At 42.0% G+C, this 24,150-nt stretch overlaps 1 protein-coding gene and 1 long non-coding RNA gene across 3 annotated transcripts in view; both read left to right on the top strand.

The window, feature by feature from the left end:
• Window positions 1–1,326: 1,326 nt before the first annotated feature.
• LOC311264565 lies at window positions 1,327–9,808 on the top strand. 2 transcript variants are annotated; one of them, XR_014623473.1, is made up of 4 exons: window positions 1,327–1,393; window positions 8,660–8,831; window positions 8,969–9,078; window positions 9,723–9,808. It is a non-coding gene; the product is annotated as an uncharacterized lncRNA (long non-coding RNA). The 2 variants fall into 2 exon arrangements; XR_014623474.1 differs by lacking the exon at window positions 1,327–1,393 and adding an exon at window positions 2,132–2,209.
• Window positions 9,809–19,613: 9,805 nt separating this feature from the next.
• The window catches only part of syt6a (synaptotagmin VIa), a 63,656-nt gene continuing 59,119 nt past the window's right edge, over window positions 19,614–24,150 (top strand). Inside the window, exon 1 of the mRNA XM_084365532.1 lies at window positions 19,614–19,971. Within this exon, the coding sequence (XP_084221658.1) occupies window positions 19,815–19,971 (157 nt within the window). The 5' untranslated portion in view covers window positions 19,614–19,814. The remainder of the gene's footprint in view (window positions 19,972–24,150) is intronic.

The following is a 24,150-nucleotide window of genomic DNA, read 5'->3' as shown; positions in this document are numbered from 1 at the left end:
AGAAAAACAAATTAACTTCTCCTTTATATTCAGCTGCTGTCTGCTAAAACAGCCAGCGCCAAGCTGGAGAGGGAACTCAAACAGGACAAGGGAAAGGCACAAGATTTGAGGAAGATGCTGGCGGATGAGAGAAACATGAGGTCAGCCATGGACAGCAGCGTCAGCAGCAGCAGCTGGTACAGGAGAGGAGGCATCAAGAGATGTTGTTTATACCTGTTACAAAGTGTATCAGCTTACGTCTCTTTGTAGATACATGAATATTCATGAAATCTTTTCTTCTATATAGTCTTTTTTTCCCCCTTTGTACAGCCAGCTACAGAGCAAACCCCTGACGAATAAGATAAAAATTAAAAACGTGAAACACATTGCATCTTTCAGTGTGATTAAACCCCCTGAGAATGACATTTCTGATTTTTAGAAAGCACATTTCAATTCAGAGCTAATTAGCTAACATGCTGCAGGGTAAGCTAGCGTTAAGGGGGCTTGCCATAATGGCACACTTCAGAATTAAAGCAATAAACCAGGTTATTTACCAGGTAGGTGAAGCATACTTTGACAACATAGTTTGCTCTCTGTGTCAGGTCGGAGATCTGCTGCTGTTCACTCCTCCAGCCTCCCTGTGTTTAACCAACGAGACATTTAAAAGACACGTCACCGCCTGGTGACAGCAGAGAGTCCACTGGTTGGGTAAGAAGGAGAGAGACGGGGCAGACAGCCCTGTCCTGTTTGTGTCTGAAATGACTGACAGCTGCATATCTGATGTCCCGGAGTTATATTTCATCAAATTTAGGGCACACAGACAAAACTCCTAATATTTGAGACATCCTGAGAAGTCGTCTGTTCTGAAGAACGAGTGATAGAAATCTATAGATTCTTGATTATATTATATATTAGGATCAATAGGCTCTAAATATCTTACCCAGAACGACATCAATAAGAGATCTGTCATAAATAATGCACTGTACTCTATACACCCCTGTATACTGATGTCATATTTCCATAAGTCTATATGTCTGTGTGCAGAACTAACCAGCCCACTTTCTGCAGTATTATTAACAAAACATTATGCTTAAATATTTCTCTGCTGAGAATTAAGAAAGTTATATCTGCATGCTTGGGATCTTCACCAAGATTTAAATCCTAATCCAGAATATGTCTGGAAAATGTATCTTTCATCCATATTTGACCAGATGCGGTACATGAATACACAGAGGACGTCATGTTCCTGTTTTGTTATCGTGTGATTTCCTGTTTTACTTTGAAAGTCTGCCCTCATGTGTGGTGTGTTGCACCTGTGTGTTGTTTGTCAATCAGTGCCTGTGTGCTTCCTGATGTCTTTGTCAGTTCCTCCTGTGTCATCACCTGTGGTTTTCTCTTCCAGTGTCTCCTTGTGGTATGTTCCTGGTTTTTCAATTTGTACGTTGCTTTTTGTTGTAGTGTTTGGATTTTACTTTTCAGTTTTTTGTCTTGACGTTAAAGCTCGTTTTAAGTTTCCAGTCCTGCTTCCCCCCTGTGCGTTCCTGCATCTGGGTCCTTTAGCCAAATGTAACAGAGGAAATTGTCTGTAGAGAATCCAGAGTAATGATATGTTCATGATATTTGTTTGTGCAGTGACACTTACAGATATGCCATAGATATTTCCAGACAGGACATGAGGTCATAATTGAACCACATACATGAAAAAACTAATGTCTGTCTGGTATTCTAGTACGGGACGAGATGTGGCTCTTATCAACAAAACTTCTTGGAGAAGAATCTTGGAGATCCACTTGTAATAATTTTGTTCACTGAATCTCGCTTCAGGGCCGGACAGTGGTGCCAGCTGTATTGAAGTCAATGGGAGATGCAGGTGAAACCCACTATAACCCAACATATCTGCATCTGCATCATTTTCTGATCATCGGTATCAGTGAACCTAACCCTTTTCTGCCAGATTACCGAAAAAATAAACTAATTTAAAAATGTGCTACTTTGGCTCTGATGCAGCAAGTATTTATTTATTTGTTTTGCCTTTTTCTGGCTTCATTTGACAGGACAGCTCAGAGATATGACAGGAAACGGGATGAGGGGAGGGGGTGGTGACACGCAGCAAAGGGCCACAGTTTTCGACGTGAACCCCGGGCCGCCGTGGCGAGGACACAGCCTCTGCACACGGGGCGCGAGCCCTACCAACCAACACTGTGGCGCCCCCTACAACAATATCTGATTGGTAACACATCATAATGACTAGCCTATTAACACTGAATAATCTGAATCTGCAGAGTTACTAGTAACTAAATGTATCTAATACATGCAGAGGAAGTGTACTTAAGTGTACAAAACTGTACTTAAGAACATTACTTGGGTTTATTTCATCACTGGTTGTTCGAAATGTTGACAGTTTCATTTTTAGCTGCAAATGAATCTCAGACTATCTGTAATAAATAACAGATTCTGCCTGAATAGCAACTTTTTTCCTAAAATGCTGTTTTGATTCTGTGGTGTTTGTGACGCCTGCAGTGCTCCTTAAATGAGACGTGTCAATTATCCCTCTCAGTGTTTGGGCCTTTAGAAATAAAAAATGGATTCATGTTAATAATTCAGATGGAACAATAACTGCAGTCTCCTCCAAGCACTGTATGAAGCATGCTTTTTAAAGAGCATCATTCATCAATTAATCAATCAACTCATTTCCACATCATCTTTTGGCCACGGGCATGAATGTAGACAAACATCCAGTTTATAAAGCGCTCTCATGGCGCAGCAGTTAATCGACTGGACGGTAGTTACAGCTACAACATACAACACGTCACGAACATTTGTTTCATGTGTTCTGATGTATATTTAATGGCACGGCGCAGTCACTGTTGTAAATTATTGATATGACAGACGGCGGCTTTGAATGTCAATACATCTCCCCCGAGACAGAAAATGAAAGAAAGCCCTGACGAAGAAGTTTGATCAATAGAGACGGAGCGGTGGCTCGAGAGAGGAAGTGAAGTAAAATATCACCAAGAAAGCAAAAGAAGTGTGAAAACGACAAACGCGGAGCTGCTGATGACGGCAGGAAAAAAAGTTTGCAAAAAAAGTTTGAATCCGTTTTTCGAAAACGAATCTGCAACTTGCACACGCATACAGTTTTTGCACGTTGCACCAGGACACAGTTACACAACACACCATAATAACTACCCCTCTCGTGCTGTGCGACAATATCAAAGGTCAAGATGTGCTTTAGTTAATTGAATTCCAAATTCATTGTTGCACAGCGGCGCCTCTCCGCGGGGTGACAGCTTTGAAGAGCTCTGTAATAAAGCACCCCGGCCGTGTTGAATAAGTAGGTGTGTTATTTGTGGTTCTGGGTGTCGGAGAAAAAGAAAAACATTCAGCCGCAGCCTCAAATATTGAACAAACTCATCTTCATTGACGACACGTTCTCACTCATAGCTCGTCCAAAATGGCAGCTTGGACAGTGGCCTTACCCGTTCCACTGGGCCCTGTTATTATATTTCATCATTTTGCCTTAATTTTTGTACTTCTACTGTGGTTGAGTACGCTACATAGGTAAATTGTTTAGTTGTTTGTCTGTTTTAAGTGTGTTTATGCTTAATATTTCCAACTTTGTTGTGCTGTAGAGTCTGCACAGGGTGTTCTTTTGAAAATTGCACCGTGCCGTTCCGCTGTCTGACTTCCTGTCTGGCTCGATCTGCTCTGTGCAGCTTGACGTGGCTGCGGTCCACTTCCATCAGAAACAGACTTGGCGCGTATTCTCCGTGGAGCAGAGCTGCTGGGACGCTGCTGAAAACGGGCCGTGGAGCAGCCGGTGGAACCATGAGCATCTTCTATAACGGCAGTGATCTGCTCGAGCAACCGTATCACGGCCATCAGGCGATTCAAAACGGCTTCAACTATGACGCTCTATACTATCACATTAATCACTTTATATTCAAGTGTGACACTGAGGAGTAACTCCACTCCAGTGTCAGTCCGCACGTATGACTCTTCACGCAGCGTAGCCTTACGGTAGAGGTTATATCGCCACCTGTTGCTTTGGCGTGCGCTTGACATCGCTTGACAGCCTGCGTTTTCATGTGGACAGAGATTTTCTTTTTTAAATACCGCTGTGGCGGACGGGAATTGTTTTAAAACGGAAGGAGGAAAAAAATGTGTTTTTAAAAATAGCTGTATACATGCGCACTAGGCCTGTATCACGCTGAGAGGCAGGATGCTGCTACGTCTTTCCCTGGATAAATTAAGGCTCTAAACTTTTTCTATACAAGTTCTTTTTAAAGTCATTACTTATTCATGCATTCAAAATTGTATTATTATTCATTACCTTTTATTTGCAGGGTTATTTGCGATTGTCTACAGCGCTTGGAAACACACCTGAGAGTAGATTTATTTCAGTTAAGATCCTGAATATTCGCTTTCAGCACTGTTATATCAGGATCCCAGCATCCATTTATCTATCCGGGATAATTAGGTTGATTCACACGGAGCAGGAGCGAAATTACTTTGACTTCCCTAAAGCAAAATCAAAACATCAATTCTTTCTTAAAATGCTGCTTCATGACTCCCCACTGCACTCTGTGACATGTATATCTCAAGTCGCCGTGTACTTTACACATCTCTCCAGCACCTCAGAGTTTGTGCCCACGAGTTAACGTCTTGCAGCTGTTGATATGTAGCGATGGAGACGTGGTGGAGCGCTGTAGCGGACTCCCCTGTGCTCAAAGGTGATCCGCACGAGCCACATTTTATTTGTTGTTCCACGTTGCAAGAGCCCAGCTTCACTGTTAGTGTGCCTTCAAGCGTGTCATCAAGAGCATCTCTCAACCGGGCGTCACAGTGTGTGTGCATTCGAATCCCATCACAGGCTGAAAATCCCCACGATAAACATTCGCTTGTCAGTGTTATTCCCATGAGTCACATGTAATACAAGGGTTAATGCCAAATTACACATCGAGGCCACCTCTGTGTTCTTAAAGCCCGCTCTCCTTTTTCCCTATCACCCAGCCTGTGTTTACATGCCCTGCTGAGATTACAGCTAAATTGGAAAAGTACAACAAACCCCTCATTCGTGTTCAGTCATCTGCGAGTCTCGATCGTTATCGGCTGTCATCTTTCTCATCGCCGGGCAGAATTGCGGAAGAAAAAAAACAAAATTGCACAACGCAATCATAAAAACCTGTCAGTGTCGGTGATGAGATTGAAATTCAAGTGACTGAAACGTGTTTCCTCTTTGTGTTTGGTTTCCATAAATTGCAATGCGTGCATAAGAAACATGCACGTGTTCTGCACCAGTCGGGGTTGTGCTGTGCTTGCGGTTGCATATTATAATTCATCTTACATGTAAGGCTGTTTTGGCGTTCTGAGGGGGAAAAACACTTTAGACTTGGTTTGTTGTGATTAATAATTTCTGAAGGAATGTTTTTTCTGCTCGCCTCGTGCTCACAGCCCTACATGATAATCTGCAGTCTAATCCAATCATAGCAGCTGATGAGCAGGACACTACTTGTGGATATTGCCTCCGCTGGCACATCTGCATTTGCTGAGTGCACACTAAGAGAAATATAGTGGGAATTTTTTGCAAGATCCTCTCTATTCCCTCTCTTTGCATTTGCAGTAAAAATCGGCCGACGTCCGTTCTCACTCTTTCAAATCGAATGCGACCGTGATAGTTTATGCTGCCATTACAGAAGGCCATCAAAGTGCCAAAACGGGAGATTAGGAGTCATTTATCCTTCTGAAAAAATATACTGTTTGGAGATTCCTAGACAGCGTATTTTCCAGGACATCAGCGAAATGTTTTCTGCGGTTTCATTTATCACTATACCAGTCGTCTCTTTCAAACAGCGAGAAAACAGTTACTTCTCCCCCCACTGCCGAGGACTCCTCACATATCCATCTGCTTAGTTTAGTTTGCCCCCCGAACACCACGCAATTAATCATGCTGTCACACCATCTACGCATGAGTGCTAGATGGCCCAGGGCTGCAAGGCACAGAGTGACACAGTCAAACAAAAAAGCAGAGGATGTTAACTACTCTCGCATGTGCAAAAATGGAAATTTTATCATCGGCTGCGACCATGGGAGACTTAAGTCAAGTAGAGAGCGTCGGAGTGTGCATTAGTCGTCTCGCCTTTACATAATTACTTTGTACACTCAGAGTCCACTTTATTCAGACGTCAGTCAGCTGTCCTCAGAGATGTCATTTCCTTTAGGACACGGCAAAAAAAAATGAAAAGGAAAAAAAAAAGCTGTCTAAAGAAATGAACAGAGCCCTGAATCCTGATAAAAAGCTCTTCCGGTTCCTTCCTCTCAAAGTCAGTGGGTTTTTGCTAAGAAGCCTTCAGGGCGCACTCACACTTGTTCACCTACATACCTCTCGTACATACGTCGTACCCGCACTTTTGCTCGTTCACACCTCTTCCAACTGTGCCAGGGCCAAGAAAGTGTACCGTGTACCGTCAAGCACGGTCCGACAAACTGGACTTTCGGGGTCAAATGTGCTTGGGCATGGTACAAATATCCCAATGTGAGTGAGTGCGCCCTAACTAAGGTCTATGGTTAACACAAGCTTACACATAGCCTACGTATGAAGTGTTAACATGTCTTAAGAAAGGTTGAAGAGAGAGACAAATCGTTACTACAGACCAGCTGGGAGGAGATTGGACAGGAAATTAAATGTGAGTTGGGTGGCGAAGGAAAAGTGGAGGTTCATAAAAGAAAGATTTGACTCTGAGCGGCTCCCTCTAGTGGTTGTATTCCTGAACATGCCAACATGAAAGACGCATGGAAGTACTGTATGTGGGCAGCGACGGTTTAAAAAACAATAAAAAATGTAAGCGGACGTCTGTTTTCGTACGTAAAGGGAGCATAAATTAGGATTAGCATTAGCTTTCTACTTCTGCCGATTTAATTTACGTCACGGAAGTGCTGTTTATCTTTGAAGATCCTGTTGGTGAACAAAATATCATCGTTGTGTTTGCCACACAGCTTATTTTCTGCGACAACACAAAAGAGAAATCCCACAGGCTTTTCTTGTCGAGGGCACCAGAGCGACGCCAGCTTCCGCGTTAGCCTACAGAATTACGTCATCCCCGCAGCACTCTGTTGCTCATCCCAGCCACTTATTCTAACTGCGCTCATTACATGCAGTTAATCTTGTCTCCAAGAAATAAAATGAGTCATCCAGTTCAAGTGAACAAACGGCCCTAATCCAACAACGTGTTAAAGAGAAATTCAATCAGTGTTATAACCGGAACAGAGCCACAGATGTGGTGACACTCCAGGACTGTGACAGCAACTGAAAGAAATAATTGGATAATGCTATATTTGGCTTTATTCTTTGTGTTCTCCAATCCTCAACCTTATTTAATCCTGTGTACAAGACTGATCTCTTGCCAGCGCCCTCCCCATATAATCTTCAGATGCAAGATTCCAACCAAATGAATAGCTAATAACGAAAAAGCTGGTTTCTCTAGTTTCCCTCATTTCTCAGCCTGCGGCCTCCCTCCCTCACAGTGTGCACAGAGGAAGTGACACCAGCATAGCAGCGTCCCTGCTGACAAAACTGTTCATTTTGGTACTGTCTGTGGAAAATAATAAGACATTAAACCCTAGGAGGGCTGGGGAGCCTTATGTTCCTTGCAGCCTGTCTTTCGAAGAGCGGATTTGCCTCCTCCTCACCAAAGGCGCTTAGATTTGGGGGGCTTCTGCCTCCTGCCACATCTCTGAAGCAGCTGTGTTATTATGGATGGAGATTACTCAGTGGTGGTGGGCAGAGGACGACCTCAACTGATTATTAGGGAAACAAAGAGCCCTGCCTGTTAGTGCGCTCAGCTGGATTGCTGCTTGAACGCAATTATTCTGCATGCTTTAAAAAAATGCTCCTTTAAAATGGTTCAATAAGGGGCCCAGGGTCGTGCAAATCAAAGAACCCTTTGCCACAAAAAGGCTAAATGTTAAATTCATACTGAAAATGGGACCTTTTATGTTCAAGGGGATCTTTGACTTGCCAGTTGGTGAAGAGAGGCGGAGCGCTGTGCCGAGGCAGCCTGTTGAAAACCACAGAGAGAGTCCAGTCCCCCTTTCACACTGGACAAAAACCCACTGACGCTAACATCTGGCTTTTGTCTTCAATGTTAATGTGTACAATCAGCATCTAAACCCACGTCAAGGAACTCTGCAGGAGTCGCGGGTGTTTATCGACTCCGGTTCTGATCGGCTGTGATGAACACACAACACCCACGGGTCGTGCTCACGTTAATTTCCGCCCCGCCAGGCACAATTACATGGTGTCTTAAGAAGTTAAGGACGCTGGCTGGTTAAAAATTTTCCGTCGGAAAAAGTCAAAGATATTATATATGTTTGGCTGCCTTTAATGAACACCATTTCCCACAAGCCCCAGACCAGAAATGTAACGTGTCCCTGAGTGAGTAAAGGGGCTGCGGCTAGTTTGGGCTAGGGGTGGGACAAAATATCGATACGTCAATATATTGTGATACTATCTCATGAGATCGGTTATCAATACGCTGGCACCAAATATCGATATTTTTATTAAAACATACAGCACATTGGAACGATGGCACAATTCCAAAGACATGTCTTTAAAGAGTCACTAGTCACTATCTATTGATCCTGGACCCATTTGCAACATAATTTATTTTCATTTTTCCAGAGAAAATCCAGTTGGTCTGTCTCCATCACCCCCCCAAAAATCTGTGAAAAATCTATGACATATCCCCAAATGTCAAGGCAGTGTTGTCAACATTGACCTTACAGCATTATGGACAATATGGAGCATGAACGATTACCAGCAAGCAACTGAGAGATCGGACATATTCGACCTGGTGGGTTTTCACTGTCTTTTTGCAGAGATTGTATTTGGCGATTGCGACTTAAGCGCAACTGCAAATAATGTATACATTTTTAAGAATGTATAGGTCAAATTTCATGTGTTAATGGACATTTACTGATGTCATTATAGCTGCGAAACACAGCCGCAGAATTGCTGAAACATGTGGACAACATGCAAGACAAATCACCATGACAGAGGCTGTTTCATACAAAGCTACTGCAAGTACTGAAAGAATAGAGGTGAGTAAGTCAACATTAAATGTGCATATTTAGTGAAAACGTTTGTGAAATTTAAGTAACAGCAAAAGTGATAGAAGCTGTTTGCTTGACAAACTGTGTCTGTGCGTGACTGAGTTTGCAATTTTTAACTAAAAACATCACAACTTCCATTGCAGTTTTTTAGAAAAGCTGCTGCAAAATCAGGCATTTCAGGCCAAAACTATCACCAAATCCACAATCGAGAAATCCTGCAGGGACTATGTTTTATAGAAGGAATATAGAAGGAACTATCCCTTTAATATTGAGGGAGTCATCTATTTTACAGTTCACCTCTGTGGGGACTCTCCCCACACCCTTACACAGTAAAACAAAGCTCCCCTCAGTTCATTACATTTAGAGCAAGTATCAAGAATATAATTACTGAATCGGTGAAGTTTGGCCGGAGTGGTGTTGATGTGCACGAGCCAATTATGTTGTAGAAATTTCTAATGTGTATTCATTGTTTGCTGCAGAGCTTCCCTCCATTCTCCGCCCAGTCGCTCATTTAGATCCTCTCTCTAACCCTCCAGTCTAGACTCCGAGGAGTCCTGTGAGCCCGACTCAAGCGTAGCATATATAATGAAATCAAACTTATCATAGCAATCTCTTGTTGCTTCTCTTTCCAGGGAGGGAAAGAAGAGGCGCGCTGAGAGAATGAATGAGAGGACAATATAAATAAAATATAACATTGAAATACGTCAAAATGTCTGTCACGCACAAACGGGCATTAACAATGGGACGTCCAAGACATCAGCAAACTAGTCGCGATTGGATTTATGCTTGTTATAAAGAAAAGGAACATCATACTTTGAAGTGTGCCTCTAAAAAACCTTCGTTTGGAGCCCTAAAACATCACCTTACACCTCTATTCCAACAAGAACTGGGCCAGATGGGTAGGGTGCTGTATGGGTGATGTCTTATTTTACCAAAGGTCCATGTGAAATGTAACTCCAAGTTTTTAAATGAGGTGTTTTGCTTGTTAAAATCACACTCTACCTGTGAAACTAGTTGCATACACAAAGATCCTCTACACAGTGAGATGTTAACAAAACTGTTGTCAACCTTTAGTTTCTTTGTTTTAATGGTTCCATGCTTGTTTCTTCCCTGGGTTGTTTTGAATCCGAGACCGTTTTTTTAAACACCGAACAGGGTATAATTTGAACGTATTTGTCACGGCAGAGCGGTATCAAAACAAAAATCTCTTTCCATGCGCCGACGACGGACAACTCGGATATCAAAGGCAATTAGGCGAGCTTGGCGAACCTGCTCGTTCCTCGTGTTATTATTTTCTGCCTCGCACGCTTTGAAATTGAAATAGAAAAATGTTGAGAAATGCTGAGACAATAGTCAAAGCTGTGTTTATCTGCACAGAAACAAATCTCACGCTACCCCTCCATAACCCAAACATCTTATCATTCTGCCTGAACGGTTTCATGCTTGGGGGAGGCTGAGGTGAAGCAGAATATATCAGGTAGGGGGAGGCAGCATCTTCTAAACAGACAAACTGATTTGTTTTGACCACATTTAACACAGGTATATTGCATCTTTATTGCTCCGAGGGCCGCTAGATCTCAAACAGCACTTTAGTGTATGCTTGAGGGGATCCAGGAGCTATTTGATTCACTCACTCACAAACATCTTGAGTCGTCAAAACCACCCTCGGATGAGTCCCTAAAAACATCTCTGTGGCATTTACTTGATAAAACAATGACTTTTGTGAGATTCCTGAAGGAGATGAGTTTTTTGTTTGTTTGTTTCTGACCCGTTGCTAATCAAATATGGATTTTTTTCTTTTTGCCTTTTGCTCATGTAACCCCCTTAACTATAATTTCTTAAGTCTGCGTTCATCAGTGGGTTCAGTTGCCATGGTGACCAGATGTCATTTCATCCTGTGAAATGAAAACGAGCTAATTTGCTCTGTCGTCTATGGGTCCGGTGTTTCTGCACCTGCTCAATGCAAAGCTATAAATGTCTTCGATTATTAACACGCCTATCAGGTCGTATATAAGTCACCCGGGGCAGTGCATCCCTGGGGTGGGCTTTATGGGGCTCATGAAGAAGAAGAAGAAACCTCTAAAAACTGACAGTAATCAGCGCTAATGGAAGAACCCATCACTACAGTTGTAAGGTGGGTAAACTGGAGTATTAGTATCGAACCCAGCACACGTTACAGCGTGACAGAATAAACTGAAATACAGGAAAACATAACATTAAGCCAAATCTTTGAAGAAAACAGTTGCAGGGTGCATTTCGATGTGACCTCGAGCTTAATGCATGCTAAAATTCTTGCAAATACAATGCTAACATGTTGATGTCTTGCCAGAATAATGTTTACCGTATAGCGTGTTAGTATGCTACAGTTAGTGATGGGATCACTAAAATCAACAGGACAATAGGATGCCGCGATTACGGCAGCAAAGGAGGAAGTCATCAGGGGAAGTAATATAAAGAGCAAATAGTCTGCATAGGGAGTGTGACGGGGTTCACAGCTGGGATAAAGAAGCGCAGGACATCAAACGGTGAGTTATTTTAATTTTTCTGATGGAGCGGCGTCACGTACGTAGCATAACTGAAGTTACGTACGGAACGTCAGTACATTTGTAACAATGTACACAAGTAACTTAGTTATTTGAACCCATGCCATGGTGTTTCCCTAAACCTTACCAATAGCTTTAGTGCCTATACTTAACCGTGTAGTTTTCTTGCCTAAACCCAACCGTGACGGTACGAGGAAGTTACGGTTACTGGTACGCTGCAACGGTCACTTTTTTTAGGGGTCACTGGCAATCAAGTAGGAGAATGCCTGTGAACACTGAGATATTTCACTGGATACGTGACATAAAAACATGAAAACTAAACTCAAACAAAAATCTCACCCTCACGGTTGCACTCGACAAATGTCAGAGGAGAACCAAAGTCAGTAAATGTCACCATCTTGAATCATTGCCTGCGGACCATTAATGTCAAAGTTCATGCCAGTCAATAGTTGTTCAGATAAGTTCAGTGTGGATCAAAGTGGTCGACCAACCAACCTAATAACAGATCGACATCTCCAGCCCCTAGAGCCACATCCCTTAAAATCCAATCTTCCATTCTTTAATTAATCTACCCACTTATTCACTTCATCCTTCCAGTCAGCCATTACTGCACCCATTTCAGCATCCTCCACCTACTCACTGGCTGAATCTTTCCTCAGAATCAGGCAGCCGCCCTATCTGATCTGGTGAACAGTTGACTCGACACTCACCTACAAGCAGGAATGATTCACAATGCAGATGCAGTCATCTCTCCCATACCGAGTTCTGTTTGGCTGACTGTGACTTGTAAACACACCGCCGGTGCCAGAAACAGCACGGGAACAAACGGCAGCATGTCCCTCACCTCAGGCCAGAGGGGTAATCCTGACCGAGCAGCAGGGACAAGATGATATATGGCTGAAATATCTTTTCACCCCATAGTTACATCTAAGGTGAAATACAGTCACAGGGTCATTATACGCCGATGACAACACACTAAGAGGCTACGTCAAAGTTAACACGCTGATGTTTAGCAGGTCTAATGTTTTAAAGTCTTAGTATAGTGCGATAGTGTCACAGAGTTATGTGTTGTTCACACTTGCAAGGATAACAACCATCATATTTGGTTTTGCATATATATTGTGGATTTCATTTGGTTGATATGCCTCTCTGCATGGTAAATACTGTAAATTACAGCTACAATGACAGGAAGCACTGTGCCAATATGAGAGGATGGAGCGCTGCAGGAATGAGTCCCAAAACTCGAAAATAAGTTATCGCCAGTCTTGACAGCAATAGGTTTTATAACAGTTAGCCAATGTAATATCAACAGGAGTTAACCTGCTGTCAGATCAACAACAGCAGCATTATTTCTGTGGCAACATTAATAAAAAGATGTGGAAAAGGCATGGGCACGGCAGCCATTACACGAGGTGAGGAATGAACAAGTGAAGTAAACAAAAAAAGGGATGAAGGGGATAAAGGCAGAGAGGAGCTCTTTGTTATTATTATTATGTGTTGAATTTCAAGTTTTAGCCAAAACAGTGCAGTATATCACGAGCTTGTGCACAAATATGTGATCTGGGGCACTTCCTCTGGATTAAATTGCAAAATGTACACCTACCAATAATTCATCTCATGCTACTTTAGCCAGGTAACCACTTATAAAATGCACCAGAATACATGAAATTACATCTACTCTATTAAAAAAAAATTTGAGGGAAGAGGCCCCAAACCTCGGTTGAAACTGTCCCACCCACATTTTAAAAATGCTTCCCACGGTCATGGGAAAAGGCCAGATCAAGTAGGACTCAACGATATGGTCCGAAAAGCATATTGCGTTTATGTTAAGTCCAATATCTGTTTTTGCCAGATAGAGTGTCCGACTCTTAAGATTAATTTCAGAAACTTTAGGGTGAAACCAGCTCGAGTTTTTGGTGGAAATGTCACCTTCACCTCTCCAGGAATTGACATAAAGATAAAAAATGAAGATTATGTGGATGCATGAGCGAACAGTATTGTTTCATATGGAGCTGAATAATTTAACGTGATGATTTTTTGGTTTTCATTGTTTTGTAGGGCTGGTGTGCAAAGACTATCAACACATTTTGTGATAGAGCTCATACATTGCTATGACTGTCTAAAGTAATATTCATGTTTTTTCCCTCCAAATTCATAGATAAACAGCTTTGCCAGCAGTTTAAGATCTAGGGAGGTGATTTAATACATTTCATATGAAAAGACAGTTCAAATGGCTTCACATAATGCACTGAAACATGAAAAAGGAAACACAAAATAAAACATTAATATGCTCCTTACACCACTCACTGTCTTTTAGATTCCAACTTTCAAAGCAGAGCCTTTCTTCTGCATCGCTCTCTGTAAAACCCAGAGAATGGATCAAAGACATCATTGATCTTCTCCGCCTTCATTTGCTCTCAGATCTGATGAGTAACACTCAGCGACAGTAATCTACATGGAGAAGGTGCTGCTGCAGTTACTGCAGTCACCAGTGAGAGTGCTGTGTGGTTGGAGTAAAGTGGAAGGAAGTGACACCAGTTATAATTTCTTCTCCAGTTCATGGCTGTCTGCTGGGTAAACTCATGCTACAAACTGTAAGCTACAAGCATCAGGCATTTAGCCTATCTTAGCATAAAGCAAGGAAAGCCGGAGGCAACAGCGAGCACTGCTCATGAGCGTTGTGTGTCAATATATAGTTCCCGCACACAACTTCCTGTAAAACCACAACTTGTTTTAGCTTAGCTTTCTGTTTTGTGTTTGGATCAAACAGAACATAGTGTGAACAAGTGAGCTTTAGAGGTGGTGGTAGATGTGTCTTTAAAATTTTAGAGAAACGAGCTGTTTTTCCCTGCCGTTTGTCTTTATGCTAAGCTAAGCTAATTGCTTCCTATCTGTCAATGCCTGTACAGACATTTTTCGGACAGACATCTTTCCCAAACTGCTGAACTTTTTTGCTTTTTAAAAGCTAAATCTCAGTCCTCATTAGTGGCCTGGCCCTATATTTTCCAATGAATTTAAGCCTTTCCTATTATATTGTGTATCAGTATCAAACAGTAATGTTAGCTAGGAAGTGGCTGAATGCTAACGTTAGCGAATGAGTTGTAAAATATGCTATTTTACCAATGACGCTACGTTACACCCTGGATACAGCTTTGGAGGTGGAGCCCCATTCACTCCGATTAAAGCTGCTCAAGTCGCATGAAACCAAAAAAGCTTGACTTCTCGGCTATAAAATTACAGATTATAGTATATTTATAATTATAGATTTCATTTAAAAAAGTTGGAAATACTGTATGTTCTCTTGCCTGTTGTAGGCAGTAATGTTAGTAACAGCCCTGATCGCAGGCTGTTGGAAGATATTTAATGCCTATAAACTAAAAATACATTGACATATAATAAGTGAGTGTAACTTTTTGGCAAAAGCTTGATGAGCATCCATGGATCCATAGTCTTTTATTGGTTCATGCTTCTATCTATGTTATGCAGCTTATCCAGGTCAAAGTTGATTAAATGTATTATATCTTTAGGAATCTTTGTCATATAATGCTAGGAAGTGCTAAAAAAAATCTGATTTAATAACACATCATCATCGAGCGTAACCCCCCTACTGGTTTTTCATCATAATGACCAGTTATGATTGTCGAACAGGAGTTGAATTCAGCTCTGCGCTGTATTAAAAAGGTCCTTTCAGTCATAAATTTAAATAGGTGAACCCTAAAGGAACCTGAGAACTCGCCCCAAACAGCTGTTTCTCAGAGACAGAGATGATTTGTCTTCTCATTACATAATAAGTTGAACGGTGGTCCATGAAAAGAGGGAGCGGCCCTTTAAATTCTGGGCTAATTCTGGCTTTACTTTGTGTTGACCTGTTAAGCAACCATAAGAATATTAAACTGAAGAAGCCGGTAGCTCTTACATGCCGTGGGATTGATATGCATGACGGCGGGCGCTGAGAACCGACTCATCCTGACTCTATCGCTCCTCTTAGCCGTGCTGACAGCGCCTCAATTAAACACCTCGTCTCAGTGACATTCAGGACGTGTTTGGATGAGATAGCGCTATATGCACATTTCACCTGGACATGGAGTGATTATGCTGATCCTTATCCATACTGCAGGTGTGTCATTCTCATACATCATGTGTTGTGTGCTCAGCCTTATTGAGAAACATTGTGAAATAACTCCATACTAAGTACTTTAAGCCCCTTTTTCGGGGGCGTAACGGAAATAGCATGCGTGCGTTTCAATGTAAATCCTACAGGCTCTTGTGTAATATTCATCAGCACATCTATTTGTTCACAGATCATCGGCTTCATCTGTTGTATCGAAGCATCAGAGCACAAGCCATCAAATCCTGCACACACAATGAGAGACTGTTACTAATGAGCTTAACTTTGAGTCAAAATAGAAATATTTCTCTCGTTGCCCCGCAGCCGAGTGGGGAATCTTTGATTAACACATTGTGACAATGAAACACAAACACACGTACACACTCGAATACGCCGATACACACTCACTATATACTGTAGAAATCCTGCCATCGTGGCCCGCAGGACAGGTTCGGAAGTGCTGATGTTGATTAGCATAGCTTTGAGTGAGCCAACCCTTTGTCATGCATTTGCCACAATGAATCAAGTTCAACATTTGCAGCCACCGGGCTGTCACCACAGAAAGATTTGCCACAGATGAAGTTGATTTGCATATCAAACCGAGGACCTCTTGCGCCACAAACCCCCCTCATTTGCTGTGAAAAATATGCCCGCACCTTCTACAACATCATCAATGTGAGCACCACTACCCCTCCTCATTTATTTATGGCCTATAGGAGGAATTCCTAATGACAGCAGACAGAAATGTTTTAAGATTATTAGTAAGTAGTTATCTGAAACAAGCTCTCTCAGCAGTTGTCTTGATTACGGCATTAATTCACACACTTAAAGCACTTTCTGTAGCTGCGGAGCTTCTGAATTATTTAGACTTGGAAACACTTTTTTATGAGAGACACTATTTTGTGTTGGTTGCCTCGTGAATAATTAACAAAGACGGTGAAATGCACTGCACAGTTAAATCTGAGCTGTTTAATCAATGTTTTATTCTGTCTTACTTATAGCGGGTAAAACAGCTTATAACTACAACCGTGTCTGGTTGAGGAAAGTGTTGATAATATTTTCTCTTTGATTTGATGCGGCTGCTGCCTCTGTTCATACTGTACTATTGCCTCTGTTGCATTATTGTGCTGACTTCCACTGTGTGCTTTGCTTGCCAGTTTGAACATTAAGGTGCTAGAGGAAATCTAATGTATACAGCAGACAAGATTATTAAATCTGGATACCAGCAGGTGCATCATCTCCCGGCTAATGCATCAAATTACTGATTGAATATTATGAGAATTAGCATAGAAACCAAACTCACACAAGCCACAAAGCCCGCCAATAAACCAGATATAGATCTCCGCTATTAGAGAGAGAGAGGGAAAAGACATGATGTCTTTATTTTTACCCATCAGAGTGTAATTTCCAAGAATAAGCCTAAACAATATTGCCTTCAACTTAAATCATGTAACTGTATCGTTCGTGATTATATCCATGGGCACTGCGGATAATCTGTGGATCGGGTGGTCCAGGTCATAAAATGAACATTCTGATTAATAGCGGAAGAGTCGTCCGTGGGTAAAATAATATATCATTAATGGGGAATATATTACATTTCCTGTAGGGGTCCCCCAGCAGTAGAAATTAAAAATGCGTCTCCCGATGCTGGGCACATTTATGCACGAGGCACAGCATCTTAGCTGCATCTCCCAACACATCAACAGGAACGCTCAGGATCTAATGTTCATTAATGTGCTGTGTTCTTCTACACGTACAAAAGCAGCCGCCCTCCTGATGAATCCCGAGCGCCATCAGAGCCAGGGCTGTTGGAACGACATTTGTGAGTCGGATATAATTTGAATAATAAAAAATAATAGTAATTGAATGCTGCAAAAGTGCTGGTACGAGTGCTGAGGAGCACTGGGATGAAGCACTTGGGATTTGATAGACATTAGCTTGGCAGCTAACGTAAGAGAGCATTGCCTTCACAGCTTACAAACTTTGGCCACCTGTCTTATTCATACTCAAAACAAATAAGGGCAGCATATCACCAGAGCGACCATCAGCTGCTGCTAACTGTAGCTGCCATTAGCTAGTTAGCTCAGTTAACCGTGCAGCTAGCGGTCCAGACAGGGAGCTCAGGAACCAAGGGAGTGTTATTTTTCCCCTTACGCTCATATGTATGTATTGTGAAGTGAAGTTGACCTCAAACTGTTGCGGATAGACGAGAATTATTAATGTGAAAAAGAGGGAAGGAAGCTTGTCTTGGTAATGGTGCATTAACTCTCTGATGGTGGCTTATTTCCCAGCTGACTAAGCTAACAAGGAGCCATTACAGACAGTGGCATTACTTTTCTGACATTCTGGGCATCCTTGGACAATACCCTATAAATAATGTAATGGGACAAGGAAGAACTGCTACACCCCAGGTCTATTTCCTACCACCATTACAGCTGAGTGTTAGCAGCACTGGAAGGAATCATTAAGTCATTTTGTCTTGACATCCAACCACCCGCTTGTGAATGCGAATGCAGGTAGCAGCGAACCAATATGCATTAACAAGACTGCAGGGCAAATAAAGGGGGTGAGTCAGTATCAGCCGGAGCAGACGCACACAAGTAATTGACTCGTTTGAAAACCGGCAGCCAGAAACAATTTGTTATTTGCCTGTAAATCACGGTTGCTTAAAGAGAGTAGATCCAATCTTCAGTTAACAGGAAGCACACGGGACCGTTGATCCAAACTTTGAGGGAAGTGAAGAGGGCGGGGGGGTGAAGATAAGCCCCATAACCCGCCAACGTGGACAGCATAGCATTTACGCCCTGGTTTAAACTCAATTAAGGAAGGGAGTCAACCGAGATCTGGTTAAACTCAATATCGCTGTGTAATTAGATTGGCATGAAATCATTTTTCTGACGCCTTATTCGTCACAGGGTTTATTGAATTACCTTGATTAACGGTTAAGCTGGTAAGAACATAATTAAGGGATGAGGTGAGGCAAGTTCACACATAGTTCAACATAACAGAGCAGAAAAGAGTCAAGTCAATTATAGTTTTTTCTCTGTGCATCACCTGGGGTTTTTTTTGCTCATTTTCACCGGCTTGATTATAACATAAACACAACTGAATGTTCATTTATTCCAATTATCAGATACGAGAAATTAATTTGAATTGAATCCTCAAAGGATCATCTTCCAGAGATGTATGCTCAAAGCACTTTCACATTCCAGTCCACATTTACAAACAGCTGCGAGGTTAGACAGAAAACAAACACATTTCGACATTCGCTCACATCGCACGCAGCCTCGCAAATTGGTCTCTCCCCTCTTTCTCACACATAGTTACACCCTCATCGTTACAGGTCGTAAACAGTCAAGGGATCACGATCAGAGCGGCGAGGGATCGGCGGCGGCAGTCACAGGTGGTTTAGCTCTGGGGGGGGGGGGAGACTCATCACAGGAGACACTCTGACCTGCAGGGACAAGACCTGAGAAAAACAAGCCCAGTGGTCGCTATGTCTTTATTTTGGTTTGCGCACACTCGGAGCCGGAGTGATGGCAGCAGCGGCGTTGTATTCAGATGAAAGGAGGGGGTGTGAGGGAGTGATGTGGACAGAGACCGATAAAGAGACGAGGAGGTGAAGGAGGGTGGGGGGGTCGCTCGGCTCTGGTGCCTGTGTGCACATGGAGGGCTGCTCATGAATGTTTTTGTTCAGTAAATATATGATGCAATTATTCTGTCCTTACATCACCTGGGGCCAAATGTGATTCATTAAGTCCTTACACATTATTGCACACACACACACACACACACAAAGACACACAAACAACATGTTAATGCACTTCACAACCTCGGCCCATCGACACACACACGCTGAAGCACAGTTACTCACTCGCTCGCTCACAAACACACACGCACTCCAGCGTGTTTGTGTGTAAACACACTTGAGAGACTGAGGAAGAAGGAGAAGAATGAGCCGAGGACGGAGACAAGTTGCATTTATCTTCTGCATGCCAGGCTGCCGCGTGTGTGCGTGGGTGTGTTAGTCCCTCTTGGATGAGCACACAACGGCTGAGGATGCTGCTGGGAGCATGAGTTCTGACCGAGAGGAGTATGACATGGTCTGTCAGAGAGCTGTGACCCTGATTGTTGACCTGTGCCTCCACAACAGCACGCTGCTGGATCAGGACACCTGTCAGGATTACCTCTTCCTGTTGTCCAGCCACAGCTCTGACCACAAAGATCTGGGTAAGGACCATAATTAACTCCTGATCTATTTTGGGGTGAAAGCCTGCCAGCTTTTTTCCTCGTGTGCTTTGAAAAGAGTAAAAAAAAAAACCCAGCTAATTTTAAAGGATTATGTGTAGAAATGCTTTACTATTCACAGTATGTAAGTGCATGCCAGAAGAAGCTACGTTTAACATGCGGTTTTATTTATCTCTCCTCTTGTTTACCACATGTGCGGTCAGAGATCACGGCTCCTCAGACAGAGCCATTAATACATCTTAATGAGTTTTTGTGACCCCGGGGCAAGTGAGAGCAGTAGGTGCATAAAACAAACTCACATTGACTGCCCAGTTTGCTCCATAGAGCACAGCTTCTATACCTTTAATAGATAAGCCTTAAGGCTGACTAATGCCAGCTGATGCTGTCCTGACCACTCAGGCTTACAAAGAAAAAGCAAAACAAAACCCTTTTGCAGAAATGTCTGTCTGCTTAAAACAACAAATATGAACACATGATAAAACAGTTCCAGCACTTCCTGAATGAGAGTTTTGACTTATTCATGAGGGTTAATTTACACATCTGTTGCAGCCTTGCGCAGCTGTTGCTTTGGCACTTGTAGTGGGCTTCAGCTTCTATAATAACCCCTCTCTACTCAGATGCATTGTTAGTGGAGCAGCTCTTCTTGTCGGGCTCTGACAGACGTGCATGCTTTTCTCTGCTGTGTGAAATCTAGTCGAGAAAATCTATGAAACGCCGGTTCAACTGTCTAAAAGCCGTGGAAAAACTGGTGAACGTGGTGTTAAAATGCGGATCACACTAGATGTGACCGAAGGGTGTGTGAAGAATCGCAGCGAAAAGCTCCGATCAGGCAGTGTGTAAAGATCTTCAGATAAGCTGAAGGGAAAACAATGATTCAGGGCACAATTTGAAGAAAAAAAAGCCACTTTATTTGGATTTCAGCTCATGTGATTTCATAGCAATTACACAATCTATTGCATATCAGATAAGCATAACTGTAATCTCACACATCCATCTAATTTCACGTTTCTTCTTCCAACCAATAAGTTTCTTTGTGCCTCTCCAGAATATTTGATTTGTCTTCAGGCGCACGAGCAAAGAGGAAAAATATCATTTGTGCTTTCTTTTTCAAGGAATGCCTCCGATTCTCAGAGTGCATGTCACACCAATCCTGACCAAATCCACTGTCGCCTCACATCATTCTCAGTGGGGGAATTGAACGTACATCACAGTGCCGCTGGCGTCCACCACTGAGCTGTGGGGACATTAAATGCCATCGCATGTTATGTAGTCACTGATGTAGATTATTTCTGCCACATGGAGGCTAAAGACAAGCTGCTCCTCATAATGTAGGTTGGGGGTTGTATGGAACGTCTCTTTGTATATATTGTCTTTGGTGCTGTATAGATCACACACAGAGAAATGTGTGGTGCTACGTTTGACAGGACGTCTGAAACTCCACACAAGGTTTTTTTTGTGTGATGGCAGGTGCTAAAATACTGCAATATTGCCTCATCAGAGAAAATAACTCCTGGACTCGCCTCCATCGACTGGTTTCTGTAACTCAGTTCATGTTTCATTCAGCATTTCAGCAAAAAAATGGGAAAACACTGCAGCACTTTGATATTATTTTCTATTCGGAGCTGAAGAATTCGCGTTTATAATTATTAAAATAAACGATTAATTTGTTTCGCACAAAATGTACAACTTCCATATAAATGATAATCTTTGTGGACGTTGTACATTTTATAGATAAATCATGTATTAAGTATACTCACATACACTTACGGTGCATTAAGAGTACGCAGAAGTACAACTTAAAATAAATGAACGCATTAAAGTGCACCGTTTGTAAATATACTAAAATATACCGATAAAGAAGTGAAATTAAAGTAAACCTCAAAAAAGGACATGGAAGTAGTACACTAAATTACAACTATAAGTATTTGTGTATATAATTGATATAATAGAAGTACACTAAAATATCACTTGTATTTGCTGGATTAGTATATTTAAGTACATTGACGTTGAACTTCACCACGTCTATTTTGAAGTACACTTTTTAAAAGTACATTTTAAAAATACTTTAAATTAAGCCCAAAAAGTAAAACTATACTTGTAATAAGTTTTTCTATAGCTAAAATACATTTTTTATTCATTAAACTATACTTTTTTCTTTCACAAGTGTAACATCTGAAGTACTTTCTCATTATAAGTTGGTTTTGTCCGTCAACACGTCTCTTCTGTCGTCTTTTTTAACTTTTTAACACGTCTTAATTAGCTGCTGCCTCTCGACTCGCTCATGGACTCACCTCTCTTTTCACAATGTTCTTGATAACACTGTTTGTTAACAGCCACTAAAAACAGAAATATTAAATAAATAACAACATTAGATTGATGTATCTATACATATCGGCATCATCTCGACATATGGAGTTAACGTGTGGGGGGACGACATTGTCTGTTTGTTCCTCTGTGACTCATCCGTACCCACCGACATGTTGTGGCTGGATTCACAGTCTGAATATGGACTGCAGAGGCTGCAGGACTTCTGCTGGCTGTGAGTTTTGACAGCCTGATCATTTTTATATGATGCAGAGCAAACACAACACTGAGCTTCCTGCAAGTGACTTAGCAGGTGTTGAAATAACACAACTTTAGTGGTAATCAGTGGCAAGTAAGACTGGCTCTTCAGACAGTGGACGTTGATAGAAGGAAGAGTGGTGCTCGAATTTACTTCAAAGTGTGTCTGAACAAGTCGAAAATGTTTAAATTGGGCGTCATGTTTCCTGGGGCTTTCTGAAGTACATGGATATGCAGGAAAAGAGACAGACGGGAGCTGACTAGCCTTCAAATGGCAATTGGGAGGTAGTTTCTTATGTAGCTTGCTTACCTTCACTTTGTGAGTGAAATAGGAGGTTATGTTTTCATCCGTGTCCATTTGTATGACGGTCGGGTTGGTTTGTCGGCAGGATTACACAAAAACTACAGAACTTATTTCCACGAAACTTGGATCGAGGATGGATCTCGGCCCAGAATAGACCCCAATAAGTTTTGGTTGGGATCCGGATAAATGAACGGATCCAGGATTGTTTTCTTCCTGTCTTTAGCGTTGCGAGACAGGGCATTTTTCAGCATTTTTCCTGAATTTCTCAGAGAATAATGCATAAATCTTCTCAAGTTTGTTGTCCTTCTCCTAGCAATGCCAGTGTAATCATTATTATGTCATAATAGCTCATATTTCCTTGCACTAAATGTAAAGAGAATTTAAATTTCAGTTATAATTTGAACTGTAGTTTTTCTAACATGCAGCGTGTGCACATCTCCAAGTGGTATTATTGCTGGTTCTGCTGTCGCAAAGACAACTGGATTGTTTCCAGTTTCCTCGGAGTAGCAAGTCCCAACAACACAGGACTAAACACAAGTTTATTCAGTCATTTAGGCTTTAATGAAAACGTCAAAGCACATAGAAAGGCTAATGGATATCGCCAGTGAGACTTCGTTTTGCTGAGAGGTTTCATGCCGTAGTGAGAGTGAGGTTTATATGGTGTCATTATTCTATAGCAATTACATTAACTTACGTTGTGCAATTAACATTTACTACATGATGATAAATTGAAGCATAAACCTTGTCTATTGCCAATTTAAATATGGTTAACTGGGAGTGTTTTTTCCTGAAACTATAAATTAACTTGTATTGTTACTGAATATACGCACACTGAGCGTTATATCATCATTTTTGTAATTGTCATGATTTTCTCGACTTCAGCTCGGCTTTTGAGGAGATTTGACAAAAATGCAATCCGCGGCTTTAATTCGCCCCATTTTCTCCTCTGTGACGGAGCAAAAAGAGCGCATTAGCTCTGCGAACTGTTTTATTATATCGCTCTCGCAGCAGACTCATTTTTACCGGAGCAAATTTCGCCCTGAACTTCCCCCCACGCTGGTGGCTGAGTATCCCCCCTCACTAGTTTCAAAATCGATTATGATAAAATAAGAACGACTAATTAGAAAGCCTGGGACTTTTAATTCCCCGGTCCTGATGCAGCCGGGAGATAATAACCCATTGTCTTTATCGACCAATTTGTTGAATCCTGAGCTGGCTGATTGTATTCCAATCAAAGCTCTGTAAGTCGCCGTGCCAGATTCGCCCTGCTGTGCGTGCGAAAGGCAACACAAGAC

This window comes from Pagrus pagrus (assembly GCF_965226575.1).
Source record: "Pagrus pagrus genome assembly, chromosome: 11".
In the NCBI taxonomy this organism is placed as follows: Eukaryota; Metazoa; Chordata; class Actinopteri; order Spariformes; family Sparidae; genus Pagrus; species Pagrus pagrus.
Note: the sequence above shows the minus strand (reverse complement) of the source record. Positions and strands in the feature narration are given on the sequence as shown.